The sequence below is a fragment of the Oncorhynchus clarkii genome, chromosome 24 (genome assembly GCF_045791955.1).
Source record: "Oncorhynchus clarkii lewisi isolate Uvic-CL-2024 chromosome 24, UVic_Ocla_1.0, whole genome shotgun sequence".
NCBI classification, from domain to species: Eukaryota; Metazoa; Chordata; class Actinopteri; order Salmoniformes; family Salmonidae; genus Oncorhynchus; species Oncorhynchus clarkii.
Window position 1 is genome coordinate 47,041,230 of NC_092170.1, and position 23,187 is coordinate 47,064,416.

At 44.7% G+C, this 23,187-nt stretch overlaps 1 protein-coding gene across 1 annotated transcript in view; it reads right to left on the minus strand.

Moving 5' to 3' along the window:
- LOC139382346 (contactin-5-like) overlaps positions 1–23,187 on the minus strand; it is a 313,518-nt gene that overhangs the window by 67,876 nt on the left and 222,455 nt on the right. Inside the window, exons 14-15 of the mRNA XM_071126317.1 lie at positions 17,169–17,327; positions 6,616–6,765 (exon numbers count right to left, since the gene is read on the minus strand). Coding sequence (XP_070982418.1) covers positions 6,616–6,765; positions 17,169–17,327 — 309 coding nt within the window. The remainder of the gene's footprint in view (positions 1–6,615; positions 6,766–17,168; positions 17,328–23,187) is intronic.

A 23,187-nucleotide genomic window follows, 5' to 3' on the forward strand; every position in this document is an offset into this window, starting at 1 on the left:
TACCGGTACCCCCTGCATATAACCTCCACATTGACTCTGTACTGGTACCCCCTGTATATAGCCTCCACATTGACTCTGTACCGGTACCCCCTGTATATAGCCTCCACATTGACTCTGTACCGTTACCCCCTGTATATAGCCTCCACATTGACTCTGTACCAGTACCCCCTGCATATAACCTCCACATTGACTCTGTACTGGTACCCCCTGCATAAAGCCTCCACATTGACTCTGTACCGGTACCCCCTGTATATAGCCTCCACATTGACTCTGTACCGGTACCCCCTGCATATAACCTCCATATTGACTCTGTACCGTAATACCCTGTATATAGCCTCCACATTGACTCTGTACCGGTACCCCCTGTATATAGCCTCCACATTGACTCTGTACCGTAATACCCTGTATATAGCCTCCACATTGACTCTGTACCGGTACCCCCTGTATATAGCCTCCACATTGACTCTGTACCGGTACCCCCTGTATATAGCCTCCACATTGACTCTGTACCGGTACCCCCTGTATATAGCCTCCACATTGACTCTGTACCGTAATACCCTGTATATAGCCTCCACATTGACTCTGTACCGGTACCCCCTGTATATAGCCTCCACATTGACTCTGTACCGTAATACCCTGTATATAGCCTCCACATTGACTCTGTACCGGTACCCCCTGTATATAGCCTCCACATTGACTCTGTACCGTAATACCCTGTATATAGCCTCCACATTGACTCTGTACCGGTACCCCCTGTATATAGCCTCCACATTGACTCTGTACCGTAATACCCTGTATATAGCCTCCACATTGACTCTGTACCGGTACCCCCTGTATATAGCCTCCACATTGACTCTGTACCGGTACCCCCTGGATTTAGCCTCCACATTGACTCTGTACCGGTACCCCCTGTATATAGCCTCCACATTGACTCTGTACCGGTACCCCCTGTATATAGCCTCTACATTGACTCTGTACCGGTACCCCCTGCATATAGCCTTGACTCTGTACCGGTACCCCCTGTATATAGCCTCCACATTGACTCTGTACCGGTACCCCCTGTATATATCCTCCACATTGACTCTGTACCGGTACCCCCTGTATATAGCCTCTACATTGACTCTGTACCGGTACCCCCTGCATATAGCCTTGACTCTGTACCGGTACCCCCTGTATATAGCCTCCACATTGACTCTGTACCGGTACCCCCTGTATATATCCTCCACATTGACTCTGTACCGGTACCCCCTGTATATAGCCTCCACATTGACTCTGTACCGGTACCCCCTGTATATATCCTCCACATTGACTCTGTACCGGTACCCCCTGTATATAGCCTCCACATTGACTCTGTACCGGTACCCCCTGTATATATCCTCCACATTGACTCTGTACCGGTACCCCCTGTATATAGCCTCTACATTGACTCTGTACCGGTACCCCCTGTATATAGCCTCTACATTGACTCTGTACCGGTACCCCCTGTATATAGCCTCCACATTGACTCTGTACCGGTACCCCCTGTATATAGCCTCCACATTGACTCTGTACCGGTACCCCCTGTATATAGCCTCCACATTGACTCTGTACCGGTACCCCCTGCATATAGCCTCCACATTGACTCTGTACCGGTACCCCCTGCATATAGCCTCCACATTGACTCTGTACCGGTACCCCCTGCATATAGCCTCCACATTGACTCTGTACCGGTACCCCCTGTATATAGCCTCCACATTGACTCTGTACCGGTACCCCCTGCATATAGCCTCCACATTGACTCTGTACCGGTACCCCCTGCATATAGCCTCCACATTGACTCTGTACCGGTACCCCCTGCATATAGCCTCCACATTGACTCTGTACCGGTACCCCCTGCATATAGCCTCCACATTGACTCTGTACCGGTACCCCCTGCATATAGCCTCCACATTGACTCTGTACCGGTACCCCCTGCATATAGCCTCCACATTGACTCTGTACCGGTACCCCCTGTATATAGCCTCCATATTGACTCTGTACTGGTACCCCCTGTATATAGCCTCCACACTGACTCTGTACTGGTACCCCCTGTATATAGCCTCCACATTGACTCTGTACCGGTACCCCCTGTATATAGCCTCCACATTGACTCTGTACCGGTACCCCCTGTATATAACCTCCACACTGACTCTGTACCGGTACCCCCTGTATATAGCCTCCACATTGACTCTGTACCGGTACCCCCTGTATATAGCCTCCACATTGACTCTGTACCGGTACCCCCTGTATATAACCTCCACACTGACTCTGTACCGGTACCCCCTGTATATAGCCTCCACATTGACTCTGTACCGGTACCCCCTGCATATAGCCTCCACATTGACTCTGTACTGGTACCCCCTGTATATAGCCTCCACATTGACTCTGTACCGGTACCCCCTGTATATAGCCTCCACATTGACTCTGTACCGGTACCCCCTGTATATAGCCTCCACATTGACTCTGTACCGGTACCCCCTGTATATAGCCTCCACATTGACTCTGTACCGGTACCCCCTGTATATAGCCTCCACATTGACTCTGTACCGGTACCCCCTGTATATAGCCTCCACATTGACTCTGTACCGGTACCCCCTGTATATAACCTCCACACTGACTCTGTACCGGTACCCCCTGTATATAACCTCCACACTGACTCTGTACCGGTACCCCCTGTATATAGCCTCGCTACTGTTATTTTATTGTTGCTTTTTTATTAATTTGTTTTTTACTTCAGTTTATTTTAATAAAGATTTTCTTAAAACTGATTTTTCTTAAAAATGCATTATTGGTAAAGGGCTTGTCAGTCAGCATTTCACTGTAAGGTATACAGTCGTGGCCAAAAGTTTTGAGAATTACACAAATATTAATTTTCACAGTCTGCTGCCTCAGTTTGTATGATGGCAATTTGCATATACTCCAGGCCATTTTGGAGGATGGCCTGGTGTCAAGAAGGGCAGCAAAGAAGCCACCTCTCTCCAGGAAAAACATCAGGGACAGACTCATGTTCTGCAAAAGGTACAGGGATTGGACTGCTGAGGACTGGGGTAAAGTAATTTTCTCTGATGAAACCCATTCCTGATTATTTGGGGAAAAAAGCTTGTCTGGAGAAGACAAGGTGAGCGCTACCATCAGTCCTGTGTCATGCCAACAGTAAAGCATCCTGTGACCATTCATGTGTGGGGTTGCTTCTCAGCCAAGGGAGTGGGCTCACTCACAATGTTGCCTAAGAACACAGCCATAAATAGAATGGTACCAACACATCCTCCGAGAGCAACTTCTCCCAACAATCCAGGAACAGTCTGGTGACAAACAATGCCATTTCCAGCATGATGGAGCACCTTCCCATAAGGCAAAAGTGATAACTAAGTGGCTCGGGGAACAAAACATTGATATTTTGGGTCTATGGCCAGGAAACTCCCCAGACCTTAATCCCATTGAGAACTTGTGGTCAATCCTCAAGAGGCGCATGGAAAAACAAAAACCCACAAATTCTGACAAACTCCAAGCATTGATTATGCAAGAATGGGCTGCCATTAGTCAGGATGTGGCCCAGAAGTTAATTGACAGCGTGCTAGGGCGGATTGCAGAGGTCTTGAAAAAGAAGGGTCAACAATGCAAATATTGACTCTGCATCAACTTCATATAATTGTCAATAAAAGCCTTTGACACTTATGAAATGCTTGTAATTATACTTCAGTCTTCCATAGTAACATCTGACAAAAATATCTAAAGACACTGAAGCAGCAAACGTTGTGGAAATTCATTTTTGTGTAATTCTCAAGACTTTTGGCCACGACTTGCATTCGGCGCAAGTGACAAATAACATTTGATTCGATTGGATTTGATTTCATTACATTCAGCCACAAGAGTATTACTGAGACTGATACTGATGTTGGGTGATTGGAGATGATGTAGACAATTACATCGATGAAAGCTACAATCTAGCTGCAATATTAAAGCTGATTCACCCCCTACAAACGGTTTAATTAAACATAAAAACATGTCCTTTTAGTGGAACTAAGGGGCCTAGCCCAAACCATGAAAAACAGGCCAAGACCATCATTCCTCATCCACCAAACTTTACAGTTGGGACTATGCATTGGGGCAGGTAGCGTTCTCCTGGCATCCGCCAAACCCAGATTTGTCCGTCGGACTACCAGATGGTGAAGAGTAGTGATTAATCACTCCAGAGAACGCATTTCCACTGCTCCCTAGTCCAATGTCGGCAAGCTTTACTCCACTCCAGCAGACACTTGGTATTGCGCATGGTGATCTTGGGCATGTGAGCAGCTGCTTTAATTGGTTGAGGAGTTTGTTAAATAAGCAGATGCAAGGCAGAGACACAGAGACAGAGACATAGAGAAACAGAGCCTCAGAGCCTCATAGCCACAGAGAGAGAGAGCCCCAGAGCCACAGAGCCACAGAGCCTCAGAGACACAGTCTCAGAGACACAGAGACACATAGCCTCAGAACCACAGAGTCTCAGAGCCACAGAGCCTCAACCTCTCAGAGCCTCAGCCACTCAGAGCCTGAGCCACTGGGCCACTCAGAGTCTCAGCCACTCAGAGTCTCAGCCACTCAGAGCCTCAGCCACTCAGAGCCTCAGCCACTCAGAGCCTCAGCCACTCAGAGCCTCAGCCACAGAGTCTCAGCCACTCAGAGTCTCAGAGCCCCAGAGTCTCAGCCACTCAGCCACTGAGCCTCTCCGAGCCTCAACCACTCAGCCTCTCAGAGTCTCAGAGCCTCAGCAACTCAGAGTCTTATAGCCTCAGCCACTCAGAGCCTCTCAGAGCCTCAGCCACTCAGCCTCTCCGAGCCTCAGCCACTCAGCCTCTCCGAGCCTCAGCGACTCAGCCTCTCAGAGTCTCAGAGCCTCAGCCTCTCAGCCTCTCAGAGCCTCAGCCACTCAGAGCCTCAGCACCTCAGCCTCTCAGAGCCTCAGCACCTCAGCCACTCAGAGCCTCAGCCACTCAGCCTCTCCGAGCCTCAGCGACTCAGCCTCTCAGAGTCTCAGAGCCTCAGCCTCTCAGCCTCTCAGAGCCTCAGCCACTCAGAGCCTCAGCACCTCAGCCTCTCAGAGCCTCAGCACCTCAGCCACTCAGAGCCTCAGCCACTCAGCCTCTCCGAGCCTCAGCGACTCAGCCTCTCAGAGTCTCAGAGCCTCAGCAACTCAGAGTCTTATAGCCTCAGCCACTCAGAGCCTCAGCACCTCAGCCTCTCAGAGTCTCATAGCCTCAGCCACTCAGAGCCTCAGCACCTCAGCCACTCAGAGCCTCAGCACCTCAGCCATGGCCAGGTTAATATATTATATTTCTGGAAAACAATCCCTGGTTTGGATTACATACATACGCACAGTTAGGAACAGAAACAGTCTATATCCCAAATGGAACCCTATGGGCCCTGGTCTAAAGTAGTGCACTACAGAGGGAATAGGGTGCCATTTGGGACGCACTTAGAAATGCCGTAGCAAAGTTGACTGGTGTAAATAGTCTATTTTACCAGCTGCTTTATCTGCATTGCGTTTTTAACAGGAGATACTGAATTCATGAATGCTTTGTATATTTCTATTTTAGAAATAGTATACTGCCGAGACGGGTTCTTTTGTTTTGCTAGTTGAGTAAGAAAAACATGTCAGTTAAACGTGATGCTTTCGCTTAGTGAGAGAAATTATTTTTGGATTGAACTGTAGTCAGTTACATACTGTATGTTCATACATACATACTGTATGTAACTGACTCTGTAGTCAGTTACATACTGTATGTTCTCACCCAGCTGGACCCACACCCCAACCAGACCTCCACCTGCTAGGCCCACACCCCAACCCAGACCTCCACCTGCTAGGCCCACACCCCAATCAGACCTCCACCTGCTAGACCCACATGCCAACCAGACCTCCACCTGCTAGACCCATACCCCAACCCAGACCTCCACCTGTTAGGCCCACACCCCAACCCAGACCTCCACCACCTAGACCCACACCCCAACCCAGACCAATACCTGCTAGACCCACACCCCAACCCAGACCAATACCTGCTAGACCCACACTCAAACCCAGACCTCCACCTGCTAGACCCACACCCCAACCCAGACCAATACCTGCTAGGCCCACACCCCAACCCAGACCTCCACCACCTAGACCCACACCCCAACCCAGACCTCCAACACCTAGACCCACACCCCAACCCAGACAAATACCTGCTAGACCCACACCCCAACCCAGACCACCACCTGCTAGGCCCACACCCCAACCCAGACCAATACCTGCTAGACCCACACCCCAACCCAGACCTCCACCTGCTAGGCCCACACCCCAACCCAGACCAATACCTGCTAGGCCCACACCCAAACACAGACCTCCACCACCTAGACCCACACCCCAACCCAGACCTCCAACACCTAGACCCACACCCCAACCCAGACCAATACCTGCTAGGCCCACACCCCAACCCAGACCAATACCTGCTAGGCCCACACCCCAACCAAGACCTCCAACACCTGAAGGGGAGCTATATTCCATCATGAGGGACCCACAGAGGTGGTGTTGGTGGCACAGTTTCACACACACACACACACACACACACACACTAAAGTTACCTGCTTCTTTAGTACGGACCCTTCTGGATGGGGCACTGGGGTCTCCTGTCCCGATAGCGTTGCTGGCCACCACCCTGAATTCATAGTCCACCCAGGGGTTCAGGTCCACAGCCATGGCTGACTCCATGTCCCCTGTCACTGGCTCTGGGTCTGGAGAGGACGGAGGGAGAGGGGAGATAGAGAGACATTCACGACCAGAACTGCATGATAAACAGGGCCAGAACAGTCGAAATACATCAGTGGAGAACAGAGATGTTGGCTCAGAATTAAACAGGACATGTTGACACCGCAGCATTGCAGTAGGGAAAATATTGTATATTCAAATCATAACTCTGTTATTGAAATACACTCATGGAATGGTATGATGTAATCTTGCCACAATGCAGATACATTGACTCTGCAGTTGAACTGATCACTATACGCTCTGATGATCCACTACAGTTATATTGTATCGTACTCTCTGATTCCTTATTATGGCTGACTTTCTAATATTGTAAAGATAAATATGACAGGACAGGACTGGCTGGCTGGGATAGCCAATGCCGGCTGGCTAGCCACAAACCCAGCTTGTCAAGGTTAAACCAATTATCCATAGGGCAAGTAAGTGAACAGTTGGCTAAAAAAAAGTAGATGGATTCGTCCCAAATGGCCCAATTCCAGTTATAAAGCACTTCTTTTGACCAGGGCCCAGAAGGAATAGGGTTCTTGACCAGGGCCCAGAAGGAATAGGGTTCTTGACCAGGGCCCAGAAGGAATAGGGTTCTTGACCAGGGCCCAGAGGAATAGGGTTCTTGACCAGGGCCCATGAGGAATAGGGTTCTTGACCAGGGCCCAGAGGAATAGGGTTCTTCACCAGGGCCCATGAGGAATAGAGTTCTTGACCATGGCCCATGAGGAATAGAGTTCTTGACCATGGCCCATAAGGAATAGGGTTCTTGACCAGGGCCCAGAAGGAATAGGGTTCTTGACCAGCGCCCATAAGGAATAGTGTTCTTGACCAGGGCCCATGAGAAATAGGGTTCTTGACCAGGGCCCATAAGGATTAGGGTACTTGACCAGGGCCCAAAAGGAATAGGGTTCTTGACCAGGGCCCATGAGGAATAGGGTTCTTGATCAGGGCCCATGAGGAATAGGGTTCTTGACCAGGGCCCATGGGGAATATGGTTCTTGACCAGGGCCCATGAGGAATCGGGTTCTTGACCAGGGCCCATAAGGAATAGGGTTCTAGACCAGGGCCCATAAGGAATAGGGTTCTTGACCAGGGCCCAGAAGGAATACGGTTCTTGACCAGGGCCCATAAGGAATAGGGTTCTTGACCAGGGCCCAGAAGGAATAGGGTTCTTGACCAGGGCCCTGAAGGAATAGGGTTATTGACCAGGGCCCAGAGGAATAGGGTTCTTGACCAGGGCCCATGAGGAATAGGGTTCTTGACCAGGGCCCATAAGGAATAGGGTTCTTGACCAGGGCACATAAGGAATAGTGTTCTTGACCAGGGCCCAGATGGAATAGGGTTCTTGACCAGGGCCCAGAGGAATAGGGTTCTTGACCAGGGCCCATGAGGAATAGAGTTCTTGACCATGGCCCATGAGGAATAGAGTTCTTGACCATGGCCCATGAGGAATAGGGTTCTTGACCAGGGCCCATAAGGAATAGGGTTCTTGACCAGGGCCCATAAGGAATAGGTTTCGTGACCAGTGCCCATAAGGAATATGGTTCTTGACCTGGGCCCATAAGGAATAGGGTTCTTGACCAGGGCCCATGAGAAATAGGGTTCTTGACCAGGGCCCATAAGGATTAGGGTTCTTGACCAGGGCACATAAGGAATAGGGTTATTAACCAGTGCCCATAAGGAATAGGGTTCTTGACTAAGGCCCATGAGGAATAGGGTTCTTGACCAAGGCCCATGAGGAATAGGGTTCTTGATCAGGGCCCATGAGGAATAGGTTTCTTGACCAGGGCCCATGGGGAATTTGGTTCTTGACCAGGGCCCAAAAGGAATAGGGTTCTTGACCAGGGCCCATGAGGAATAGGGTTCTTGACCAGGGCCCATGAGGAATATGGTTCTTGACCAGGAACCATGACGAATAGGGTTCTTGACCAGGGCCCATGAGGAATAGGGTTCTTGAAAAGGCCCCATGGGGAATAGGGTTCTTGACCAGGGCCCATTAGGAAGAGAGTTATTGTCAGAAAAAATGCATTATAAAGAGAATACCACCAGCCTGACTATGCCTTCTGCCTCTACCATTCCCCATATTCACCACTAGCCTGTCTATGCCTTCTGCCTGTACCATTCTCCAAATTCACTACCAGACTGCCTCTACCAATCCTCATATTCACCACCAGACTGCCTCTACCATTCCTCATATTCACCACCAGACTGCCTCTACCATTCCTCATATTCACCACCAGACTGCCTCTACCATACCCCATATTCACCACCAGGCTGCCTCTACCATTCCTCATATGTTTAGATCACTGTGGAGTGACAAATATTCCAAGGCATAATTGGCTGGGTTGGACAATACCCCTTATGCACATTCCATCATCTAATATTCTAAACACACCTCCTACCGGCGTGGAAATTTCCAGTGTCGCATACTATAGAACGGAAGTCAGTCTCGTTGTTATCGACGATATAACGTTACTACCACTATGTCACAGTTTTTTACTAGGTGTCTTCAGGACTTGCCTCAAATTAATATTAATGATGTACATCGAATTGTTAAATCAGCCTCCGAGACTCGCAAGAATGAAAAGGGGTTCAAGATGTACAGTGGGGAGAACAAGTATTTGATACACTGACGATTTTGCAGGTTTTCCTACTTACAAAGCATGTAGAGTTCTGTAATTTTTATCATAGGTACACTTCAACTGTGAGAGACGGAATCTAAAACAAAAATCCAGAAAATCACATTGTATAATTTTTAAGTAATTATTATTAATAAATAACCCATCCAATCTACCTGTCATGTCTTTACTATCCTTAACTGAAGACTTTTAGTTTTTCATCAAAGATTCACTGTAATTAGCATTACGCGATTAAACGGATTAATCATACAACTGTAATTAACTAGAAAGTCGGGGCAACAAGGAAAATATTCCGATTACAAAGTTATAATTTTCCTAATATTACTTTTCAGATATTTTCATATCTGATCAATAGTCTTCTGTTTAATGAATTCTTCTTTACCTCACGTTAGTCAAGGCAAGCTTCAATGCCATACAACTCTCCTTCCGTGGCCTCCAATTGCTCTTAAATACAAGTAAAACTAAATGCATGCTCTTCAACCGATCGCTGCCTGCACCTGCCCGCCTGTCCAACATCACTACTCTGGACGGCTCTGACTTACAATACGTTGACAACTACAAATACCTAGGTGTCTGGTTAGACTGTAAACTCTCCTTCCAGACCCACATCAAACATCTCCAATCCAAAGTTAAATCTAGAATTGGCTTCCTATTTCGCAACAAAGCATCCTTCACTCATGCTGCCAAACATACCCTTGTAAAACTGACCATCCTACCAATCCTCGACTTCGGCGATGTCATTTACAAAATAGCCTCCAATACCCTACTCAACAAATTGGATGCAGTCTATCACAGTGCAATCCGTTTTGTCACCAAAGCCCCATATACTACCCACCATTGCGACCTGTACGCTCTCGTTGGCTGGCCCTCGCTTCATACTCGTCGCCAAACCCACTGGCTACATGTCATCTACAAGACCCTGCTAGGTAAAGTCCCCCCTTATCCCTCCTCGCTGGTCACCATAGCATCACCCACCTGTAGCACGCGCTCCAGCAGGTATAGCTCTCTGGTCACCCCCAAAACCAATCCTTCCTTTGGCCGCCTCTCCTTCTAGTTCTCTGCTGCCAATGACTGGAACGAACTACAAAAATCTCTGAAACTGGAAACACTTATCTCCCTCACTAGCTTTAAGCACCAACTGTCAGAGCAGCTCACAGATTACTGCACCTGTACGTAGCCCACCTATAATTTAGCCCAAACAACTACCTCTTTCCCTACTGTATTTATTTTATTTATTTGTTTTGCTCCTTTGCAACCCATTATTTTTATTTCTACTTTGCACATTCTTCCACTGCAAATCTACCATTCCAGTGTTTTACTTGCTATATTGTATTTACTTTGCCACCATGGCCTTTTTTTTGCCTTTACCCCCCTTATCTCACCTCATTTGCTCACATCGTATATAGACTTGTTTATACTGTATTATTGACTGTGTTTGTTTTACTCCATGTGTAACTCTTTGTCGTTGTGTGTCTCGAACTGCTTTGCTTTATCTTGGCCAGGTCGCAATTGTAAATGAGAACTTGTTCTCAACTTGCCTACCTGGTTAAATAAAGGTGAAATAAAAAAAATAAAGTCTAATTTCAAACGTCTTAAATTGTTGGTTTTCTACACGAACCCAGTCTTCACTATGAGTCATCCATACATCAATTGTCTTAAAATCATTTATTTACTAACTAAGTTATTCACAGAAATGCAAATTCACACAAACAGTAGATAGTTACAAGGAAATGATAACGGAGTTTCCCTAGTGGGATAAACCGGCATCGTGGCTTGGTGTACAAAAGGGAAGTAGGGGTCGACTGAGATAAGACAACACACAGTTGAAAATTATAACAAACGAAATGCTAATCCTTTGCACATGAACGCTCACTCATTCGGGAATAATTGCAATCAATATATTGTGAGCGGACCAAGTAATTGGGCGTCACTCTAAAGCGGGAAGGTGGAATAAACGAGTCAGGAGTAGGTTTTCTTGATTGAACACAGTTCTCTATTGAGGGCATTTGGTCAACACAAACACTCCAACATAATCAATGAAAATCTTCCAAGGAAAAACATACATCTTCTCCAGATGAAACAGGAACACAATAGGATTATCTTTGAACTACAACAAAAGTCACGAGATTGTCACCGTCTTAGTGGTTCTTCCTGGATAGCTCCTCTCTCTCGGTGGCCATCTTCCAGAGATAGTTTTCCCCTTCCTTCTCTGCTGGTTCCATTCTCTCTCTTATAGGGGAAGGAGAGTATGTCATTAGTACCGTCAGCTGTGCTTAATTGCCTCTGGTTACCTTGTCTCCCATGCCTTGTTGGGCTACTATCCGTGAGCCCAGCCTGCCCTCTGGTGGTCCTTCCACAATATATATTTACGCTCAGTGTGTCGTCAGGTCTCTGTTGAAAAGTTTGTTTCTGTTGGAGAGTCTGTCCGTCCTCTCTCTCTCCCTTAGAATGGGGAGTTCAGAGTGACATTCATTCATGTCGTTATAGAATAGATGTTTCGGTGGTTGTCGGCAGACTAGTAATTAATATCAAAGACTTGTTCTTATTCTGTCGGTATCGATAGTCTAAGAGTTTAACCATGTGGGATGGTTAAAAGATTCAGCAGTCTGGTCTCAAACCTTGTTCCTCTCGCTATCGAGGTAAGCTGGTCTGCAACCAACGTAATTGAGAGCAACATGGTCTGTTGAGAAATTTTCAAAGTGGGGGTTTTATTCGGGAGAGCAGAAAAAGCTTTCTCATGACGCCAGGTCCTAACTGTGCTCATGGGCGGTCCTCTGATTTAGTTAACCTGTCTGGGAACGGGGTCCCTCTGTCTCCCATGAGTTGCACAAAATTGTACCAAACGGACCAGTTCGTAGCTGGATTCTTCACCGATCTTTTATACCTTCTCCAGAACATAAATTTAGTTTGGTTCTCCAGTTCTGTGAGGTGGAAGAAATTCCTTTGTTCTCTATGAAAATTCACTCTGTCTCTATACTGTGGCCATGAGGAGATAATCTCCTCCAGGAATTTACGACCTCTCTCTGACCACAGCAGCCTGGGTGTAGGAGACAGGGAGAGGGGGGTGGGGCTTGCTGTACCCAAAGAGGGCAACGTCATGACATGCCTCATCACCATATTGTTATTTATTTAGCTCCTTTGCACCCCAGTACCGCTACTTGCACACTCATCTTCTGCACATCTATCACTTCAGTGTTTAATTTAAATAACAGTGAACATGTTCTTCAATGTAAGATGGACTTTGGGATAATAATTAATAGTAAATAAACAATAGTAATACTTGATAATAATAAATATGGTATAGGGCACCCCTCAGCAGGAAAGACAACTAGACAGTCACTAGACACTAATGTTCCTATCGAGTCAGTAAGGCCACCAGGCTAGTCTGTTTATTAAAAATGTTTTATTGGTATGTAACTGTTATGAAGGTTGTATTGTCAATTTTGTTTTGTATTTAAATGCCACTTTAAATGTGTACATGACGCTGAAACAAAATTTCCCCATGGGGACAATAAAGTCATGAATGATTACTGTACCTTGTGTAAAAATGTATATCCTCGTCAGAACCAGTAAATCGCTGTAGACCAAAGCCGTGTTGGGCGGTCAGTTTCTCCAGCTTGGATTGAAGCTCCTCAATTTCTCTTACGTGCTTATGGTTTGCCATTTCCAGGGCTGCGGGGTCAGAGACTGCACAGTAATCATGTGTCTGGACCGGATCAGAGACGGCACAGTAATCATGTGTCTGGACCGGATCAGAGACGGTACAGTAATCATGTGTCTGGACCGGATCAGAGACTGCACAGTAATCATGTGTCTGGACCGGATCAGAGACGGTACAGTAATCATGTCTGGACCAGATCAGAGACGGCACAGTAATCATGTGTCTGGACCGGATCAGAGACGACATGGTCCATAGGCAGCGCACCTTGTTCCTCATCCTCCTCAGTCGAAGCAGGAGGTTTCAGTCTTCTTTCCCAAACACCAGGTCTCTTTTGAATGTGCTAGTTCCACGCGAAGACTGTAGGAACAACACCATTTTTCAGGTATTGTCACCCCCCAATTTTTCCCTCAACTAAGTCACTCTCGACGAAATGTGTACTACACACCTTTGCGTGTTTGGTGACAGTAAAGTTGTCACGACGTACAGCCACCAACCACCTTTTACTGTGCTCTACGTTGAACGGGATACTATGATAGCTCACAATACCATGACATTTAGAATAAACTGAACACAGAGGCACTGAACAATGTTCATTAGCACCTCCTTCACGGGGCTGTAATTTAAACGTAGTCATTGCGAACTATTTCAGCTAGAAATGCATTGACGAAAGTTAGATAGCTAGCAAACTAATGATAAAAACAAAAGCAGAAATCGCTCCGGAAGTCATCAACCCGGTAGGATGTAAATTAGAACATTGAATGCGGTGTAATGCATAGAGCCTATTCTGAGTAGCAAGCCTTGAATCCAGTTTGTCAATGTTCATATTATACACATCACTGTGTATAACTAGCTCCGTCTCATCAACCAGATACAAACACACCATAATGGAAAACTGTCGTTTATACTGTCATTTGGGGTATCATCAACAGTAAAATCATCTGAAACGTTTTACTTTAAAAGATGGTGCATTGTGGGAAAATGTTGTTGGCTTGGAAAGAATAGCTGTATTTCGAATGGTAGTGTAATTCAACCCCACAGAATACAGTGCCATATTGTATTTCTGGTGGTCCAATAACCGATTGACTGCTAGTGGGTGCATGGTGTTGATGTTTCTGGCTCATTCATTTATTTTGAGGCGTGTCTTGTAAGAGGCTATATTTGTTGCACCCTTTAGTGAGAATGCTGTACCAATTAAACTCCTTATGAGGTTACAGTGCCTCATCCATTTAAAATCTATAGGGGACAAATTCGAGTGGCAGGAAGTCATCACCCTTAAATGGTTGAGCATGTTGCCATGTTCTTTTGGTCTGTTTTTCCATGTAGTCACCAGTTTGGAAGCCTTTGGCTCTAGAAGTGTAAGTCATATGAAACACCAAATATTCATTAATATGCTGTAATGTGGAAATACTTTACCTAGCAGCCAACATGCTTTCACCAATCCCTTGTAAATACAGTAAAATACTATAAAATACAAACCCATCCCCTCAATGAATTTCATTCATCCATCCATTCATTCAGTCAAACATTCACTCCAATTATGGTAGCTTTTAATTTTGTACAGTATGATACAGTCAATTTTAGGGTATTGTACTAAGTGATGTGTGCTTTGATAACATAATAATAATAATATTAATATAAATATAATATTAATATAAGAATACTGTAGTTATACTGAAATATGAAATACTGAATTTAATAAAAATAATATTAATATAATAATACTGTAGATATACTGTAATATGAAATACTGAATTTAATAATAATAATATAATATAATAATACTGTAGATATACTGCAATATGAAATACTGACATTAATACTAATAATATAATATAATGATACTGTAGATATACTGCAATATGAAATACTGACATTAATACTAATAATATAATATAATAATACTGAAGATATACTGCAATATGAAATTCTGACTTTAATAATAATGATATACTGTAGATATACTGTAATATGAAATACTGACTTTAATAATAATCATATAATAATACTGTAGATATACTGTAATATGAAATACTGACTTTAATAATAATAATATAATATAATAATACTGTAGATATACTGTAATATGAAATTCTGACTTTAATAATAATGATATACTGTAGATATACTGTAATATGAAATACTGACTTTAATAATAATAATATAATAATACTGTAGATATACTGTAATATGAAATACTGACTTTAATACTAATAATATAATATAATAATACTGTAGATATGCTGTAATATGAAATACTGACTTTAATACTAATAATATAATATAATAATACTGTAGATGTACTGTATTATGAAATCCTGAATTTAATAATAATAATATAATAATACTGTAGATATACTGTAATATGAAGTACTGAATTTAATCCTAATAATATAATATAATAATACTGTAGATATACTTTAATATGAAATACTGAATTTCACTTGCCACTGAGCTGCCTGTAAGTTACTGTCAAATTCACGGCAACCCTTTTACATTGCAGTAACTCCTGTTACCAAAAGCCTAATGGCCTTTCTTCCCAGTCTGTGTTGTTGAACAAGGCCTAATGGCCTTTCTTCCCAGTCTGTGTTGTTGAACAAGGCCTAATGGCCTTTCTTCCCAGTCTGTGTTGTTGAATAAGGCCTAATGGCCTTTCTTCCCAGTCTGTGTTGTTGAACAAGGCCTAATGGCCTTTCTTCCCAGTCTGTGTTGTTGAACAAGGCCTAATGGCCTTTCTTCCCAGTCTGTGTTGTTGAACAAGGCCTAATGGCCTTTCTTCCCAGTCTGTGTTTTGAACAAGGCTTAATGGCCTTTCTTCCCAGTCTGTGTTGTTGAACAAGGCTTAATGGTCTTTCTTCCCAGTCTGTGTTGTTGAACAAGGCTTAATGGCCTTTCTTCCCAGTCTGTGTTGTTGAATAAGGCCTAATGGCCTTTCTTCCCAGTCTGTGTTGTTGAACAAGACCTAATGGCCTTTCTTCCCAGTCTGTGTTGTTGAACAAGGCTTAATGGTCTTTCCTCATGTTCTATGTTAATGAACAAGGCATAATGTAAAATAACAACATGAAAAGGGGTTGCATCCCAAATGGCACCTTATTCACTACATTTGACCAGAGCCCATAGGGATCACCATAGGGCTCTAGTCAAAAGTAGTGTTCTATCTAGGGAATAGGGTGTCATTTGGGCCACAGTTATTGTGAATCATCCTAAATCTATGGACATGATTCATTATGGAGCTCTAAACTTTTCTATTATTCTTATCCTCCCAACGCAGAAGCAGCAGCGGTACAGATTACACCTACTGAGTCAGCAGTCATCCTCTGACATGAACAGATGTGGTATTACTGTCATGGTACGGGGAAATAAACCCAATGAAATAGCGACAGCTCAGTAAAAATCCTGTGGTTTCTCACTACCACCTCAGGAATGAGCTTTGCCATTCTTAACGGATAGAGGTTAATTTTCCGGTAATATCTGACATAATTCTGCATGTAATTTAGACCACTGAAATTACCTTTTGAGCTCCACAGACTTGTTTTTATTAAGCTCTGTTGAACAACAGCCAAGTTCTGAACAGGAAATTACAGTTACAATGAATACATCATCGTGGACAAGAACAAAACAATGCACATCCAGCATTAGTCTCCAGTCGGGGACATTCGAAGTCTAGAGTTGATATTTCCTTCGATATCGGTTTCCACAAGCCAATATATCCTGTATGTAACTTAACATCTCTGGCCTCCATATCGGTTTCCACAAGCCAATATATCCTGTATACATCTCTGGCCTCCATATCGGTTTCCACAAGCCAATATATCCTGTATGTAACTTAACATCTCTGGCCTCCATATCGGTTTCCACAAGCCAATATATCCTGTATGTAACTTAACATCTCTGGCCTCCATATCGGTTTCCACAAGCCAATATATCCTGTATGTAACTTAACATCTCTGGCCTCCATATCGGTTTCCACAAGCCAATATATCCTGTATGTAACTTAACATCTCTGGCCTCCATATCGGTTTCCACAAGCCAATACATCCCCTATGGAGCTAAACATCTCTGGCCTAAAACAGGACAGCATCCATACCTGTCCTGAGGGTCTGCCAGCCCAGGGAAAAAGGGCTCCGGGCCTGGAGATTGTAGCTGCTGATGGGGCTGTGGTTGTCCACCCCTCCACTCCACGACAGGGTGGCTGTAGTGTCCGTGATCTCCTCTACTATCACCACACCAGGGGGTCCTGGGGGGCCTAGAAGGGGATTTATAGAGAGAGAGAGAGAGACGGAGAGAAATTTAGAAACCTAAACATAGAGACCAAGACCTAAACATAGAGACCAAGAAAATCTGGTCACTATGGTGAATCACAAAAACAATACAGAAATACACTACGGACAAAGAAGGAGCATCACTACAAGAATACATAGAATCTAACCACTTCTGGGAAAATTTGAAAACTCTAAACAACACGAAGCATTATCTATCCAAAACCACTTCTCCAAACTTTTTGGCTCTATAACAAAGAACAAACAGCAAAAACACATAAAGTTGAAGTCGGAAATTTACATACACCTTAGCCAAATACATTTACAGTTTTTCACAATTCCTGACATTTAATCCTTGTAAAAATCACCACTTTATTTTAAGAGTGTGAAATGTCAGAATAATAGTAGAGAGAATGATTTATTTCAGCTTTTTTTCCTTCATCACATTCCCAGTGGGACAGAAGTTTACATACAATCAATTAGTATTTGGTTGAATTGCCTTTAAATTGTTTAACTTGGATCGAACGTTTCGGGAAGCCTTCCACAAGCTTCCCACAATAAGTTGGGTGAATTTTGCCCCATTCCTCTTGACAGAGCTGGTGTAACTGAGTCAGGTTTGTAGGCCTCCTTGCTCGCACACACTTTTCAGTTCTGCCAACAAATTTAATATGGGATTGAGGTCAGGGCTTTGTGATGGCCACTCCAATACCTTGACTTTGTTGTCCTTAAGCCATTTAGCCACAACTTTGGAAGTATGCTTGAGGTCATTGTGTATTTGGAAGACCCATTTGCGACCAAGCTTGAACTTCCTGACTGATGTCTTGAGATGTTGCTTCAATATATCCACGTAATTTTCCTACCTCATGATGCTGTCTATTTTGTGAAGTTCACCAGTCCCTCCTGCAGCAAAGAATCCTATTTCAGCTTCCTATTTTGCAACAAAGGCTCCTTCACTCTCGCTGCCAAACATACCCGCGTAAAACTGACTATCCTACCGATCCTTGACTTCTATCACAGTGCCATCCGTTTTGTATTCCAAAGCCCCATAGACTACCCACCACTGCGACCTGTATGCTCTCGTTGGCTGGTCCTCGCTACATATTCGTCGCCAAACCCACTGCCTCCAGGTCATCTATAAGTCTTTGCTATGTAAAGCTCCACCTTATCTCAGTTCACTGGTCACCATAGCAACACCCACCTGTATCACAAGCTCCAGCAGGTATATTTCACTGGTCGTTCCCAAAGCCAACACCTCCTTTGGCCTCCTTTCCTTCCAGTTCTCTGCTGCCAATGACTGGAACGAATTGCAAAAATCACTGGAGTTGGAGAATTATATCTCCCTCACTAACTTTAAGCATCATCTGTCAGAGCAGCTTACCGATTGCTGCAGCTGTACACAGTAAATAGCCCACCCAACTACATCATCCCCATTTTTGTTTTTGATTTTCTGCCCTTTTGAGCACCAGTATTTCTACTTGCATCCTCATCTGCACATCTTTCAATCCAGTGTTAATATCTCATGTGTAACTCTGTGTTGTTGTTTTTGTCGCACTGCTTTGCTTTATCTTGGCCAGGTCGCAGTTGTAAATGAGAACTTGTTCTTAACTGGTCAACTGGTTAAATAAAGGTGAAATTAAAAAACAACAGCAACTCAAGACCTTTTGTTCACCCGACCTATAATAACTCACAATCAAATGTATTCCCCCTCAAGTCGATACCACGATGGAACTCAAGGAACACTGGACTTTTTGCAAACTGTAAACCACATATCCTGAGGCCGAATTTATTGTAGCTGGGGATTTTAACAAAGCAAATTTGAGGAAAACGCTACTGAAGTTTTATCAACACATTACCTGTAGTTGTTGCTCTGGTATAACACTTGTCCACTGCTACTCCCCCTTTTGAAATGCCTACAAGGCCCTCCCCTGCCCTCCTTTCAGCAAATCAGATCACAACTCCATTTTGCTCCTCCCTTCCTATAAGCAGAAATTCAAACAGGATGTACCCGTGCTAAGGTCTATTCAACGCTGGTCTGGCAAATTAGAATCCATGCTTCAAGATTATTTTGATCACGTGGACTGGGAAATGTTCCAGGTAGCCTCTGAGAATAACATTGACATATACATGGAGACAGTGACTGAGTTCATCAGGAAGTATATATGGGATATTGTTCCCATTTTGACTATTTAAACCTATCCAAACCAGAAACCGTGGATAGATTGCACCCTTCACGTAAAACTGAATGCATTTAACCATGGCAAGGTGACTGGGAATATGGATGAATACAAACAGTGTAGTTATTCCCTCCATAAGGCAATCAACCAAGCAAAATGTCAGTACGGAAACAAAGTTGAGTTGCAATTCAACGAGACGTATGTGGCAGGGTCTACGGATTACAAAAGGAAAACCAGCCACATAGTGGACACCGACGTCCTGCTGCCGGAGAAGCTAAACACCTTCTTCGCCCTCTTTGAGGATAACACAGTGCCATCGACGCAGCCCGCTCTCATTCTCCATTGCAGACGTGAGTAAGACATTTAAAGGTATTAACCCTCGTAAGGCTGCCGGCCCAGACGGCATCCCTAGCCGCTTCCTCAGAGCATGTGCTGGCCAGTTGGCTGGTGTGTTTACGGACATATTCAATCTCTCTCTATCCCAGTCTGCTGTCCCCACATGCTTCAAGATATCCACCATTGTTCCTGCACCCAAGAAAACGAAAGTAACTGAACTAAATGACTATCGCCCTGTAGCACTCACTCATCGCCCTGTAGCACTCACTTCTGTCATCATGCTTTGAGAGGCTAGTTAAAGGTAATATCACCTCTACCTTACCTGACACCCCAGACCCACTTCAATTAGTTTATACCACCCCAATAGATCCACAGACGATTCAATCATTGACTATAGCTCAGCTTTCAACACCATAGTACCCTCCAAGCTTATCATTAAGCTCGGGGCTCTGGGTCTGAACCCCACCCTACGCAACTGGGTTCTGGACTTCCTGACAGTTTGCCCAGGTTTGCTGAAGGTGCGAAACCTCCACTTCGCTGATCTTCTATACAGGTGCCCCACAAGGGTGCGTGCTCAGCCCTGTACTCTCTGTTCACCCATGACTGTGTGGCCACGCACGTCAACTCAATCATCAAGTTTGTAGACGACACAACAGTAGTGGGACTGATTACCAACAATGATTAGACGGCCTACAGGGAGGAGGTGAGAGTCCTGGCGGAGTGGTGCTAGAAAAGTAACCTCTCCCTCAACGTCAACTAAATGGAGCTGATCAAGGACTTCAGGAACAACAGAGGGAGCACGCCCCTAAGTTCCTCGCAGTACACATCACTGACAGTGTGGTGAAGAAGGTGCAACAGTGCCTCTTCAACCTCAGGAGGCTGAACATTTTTTGCTTTGCCCTTAAGACTCTTTCCAACATGTACAAGATCCACAATTGAGAGCTTCCTGTAAGGCTGTATCACCGCCTGGTACGGCAACTGCAGCGTCCGCAACAACAGGGCTCTCTAGAGGGTGGTGCGGTCTGCTTAACGCATCACCGGGTGTACACTGCCTGCCCTCCAGGACACATACAGCACCCGATATCACAGGAAGGCAAAAAAGACAACCAAGGACATCAACCACCCGAGCCACAGCCTGTTCACCCCGCTAGCATCCAGAAGTCGAGGTCAGTACAGGTGCATAAAAGCTGGGCCCGAGAGACTGAAAAACAGTATCTATCTCAAGTCCATCAGACTGTTAAACAGCCATCACCAGCTGGCTACCACCCGGTTACTCAACCCTGCACCTTAAAAGTTGCTGCCCAATATACATAGACATGGAATCACTGGTCACTTTAATAATGGAACACTAGTCACTTTAATAATGGAACACTGGTCACTTTAATAATGGAACACTAGTCACTTTAATAATGGAACACTAGTCACTTTAATAATGGAACACTAGTCACTTTAATAATGGAATACTAGTCACTTTAATAATGGAACACTAGTCACTTTAATAATGGAACACTAGTCACTTTAATAATGGAACACTAGTCACTTTAATAATGGAACACTAGTCACTTTAATAATGTTTACCTGCTGCTTTACTCATCTCACATGTATGTCCCTCCTCTATCACACAGGAACTGATCACCAAACATTTTGCTCCCTGCTTTTATGTGACCATCTACTCTGGTCTGGATTTTAGAGATTTTTATTACCGTTCTGGTTTGCGATTATATCATCTTCATGGTCTTGCCCCCCCCCCCCCCCCCCCCTACTCTGGTCTGTCTCTCCCAGTCTGGTACAGGTGCCCCCCCCCTGCCCTGGTCTGTCTCTCCCAGTCTGGTACAGATGCCCCCCCCCAGTCTGTCTCACCCAGTCTGGTACAGGTGCCCACCCGGTCTGTCTCTCCCAGTCTGGTACAGGTGTCTCCCCCCCTGCCCTGGTCTGTCCCCCCCAGTCTGGTACAGGTGCCCCCCCCCCAAGTCAGTAGAACAAAACAAAACAAGAAGTCTATATACAGTGAGTGCAAATGAGGTAAGATAAGGGAGTTAAGGCAATAAATAGGCCATGGTGGCGAAGTAATTACAATATAGCAATTAAACACTGGAATGGTAGATGTACAGAAGATGAATGTGCAAGTAGAGATACTGGGGTGCAAAGGAACAAGATCAATAAATAAATACAGTATGGGGATGAGGTAGGTAGATAGATGGGCTGTTTACAGATGGGCTATGTACAGGTGTAGTGATCTGTGAGCTGCTCTGACAGCTGGCGCTTAAAGCTAGTGAGGGAGATATGAGTCTCCAGCTTCAGAGATTGTTGCAGTTCGTTCCAGTCATTGGCAGCAGAGAACGACCAAAGGAGGAATTGGCAGGGAAGACGACCAAGGGAGGAATTGGCTTAGTGGGTGACCAGTGAGATATACAGTGCCTTGCGAAAGTATTCGGCCCCCTTGAACTTTGCGACCTTTTGCCACATTTCAGGCTTCAAACATAAAAATATAAAACTGTATTTTTTTGTGAAGAATCAACAACAAGTGGGACACAATCATGAAGTGGAACAACATTTATTGGATATTTCAAACTTTTTTAACAAATCAAAAACTGAAAAATTGGGCGTGCAAAATTATTCAGCCCCTTTACTTTCAGTGCAGCAAACTCTCTCCAGAAGTTCAGTGAGGATCTCTGAATGATCCAATGTTGACCTAAATGACTAATGATGATAAATACAATCCACCTGTGTGTAATCAAGTCTCCGTATAAATGCATCTGCACTGTGATAGTCTCAGAGGTCCGTTAAAAGCGCAGAGAGCGTCATGAAGAACAAGGAACACACCAGGCAGGTCCGAGATACTGTTGTGAAGAAGTTTAAAGCCGGATTTGGATACAAAAAGATTTCCCAAGCTTTAAACATCCCAAGGAGCACTGTGCAAGCAATAATATTGAAATGGAAGGAGTATCAAACCACTGCAAATCTACCAAGACCTGGCCGTCCCTCTAAACTTTCAGCTCATGCAAGGAGAAGACTGATCAGAGATGCAGCCAAGAGGCCCATGATCACTCTGGATGAACTGCAGAGATCTACAGCTGAGGTGGGAGACTCTGTCCATAGGACAACAAGCAGTCGTATATTGCACAAATCTGGCCTTTATGGAAGAGTGGCAAGAAGAAAGCCATTTCTTAAAGATATCCATAAAAAGTGTTGTTTAAAGTTTGCCACATGCCACCTGGGAGACACACCAAACATGTGGAAGAAGGTGCTCTGGTCAGATGAAACCAAAATTGAACTTTTTGGCAACAATGCAAAACGTTATGTTTGGCGTAAAAGCAACACAGCTGAACACACCATC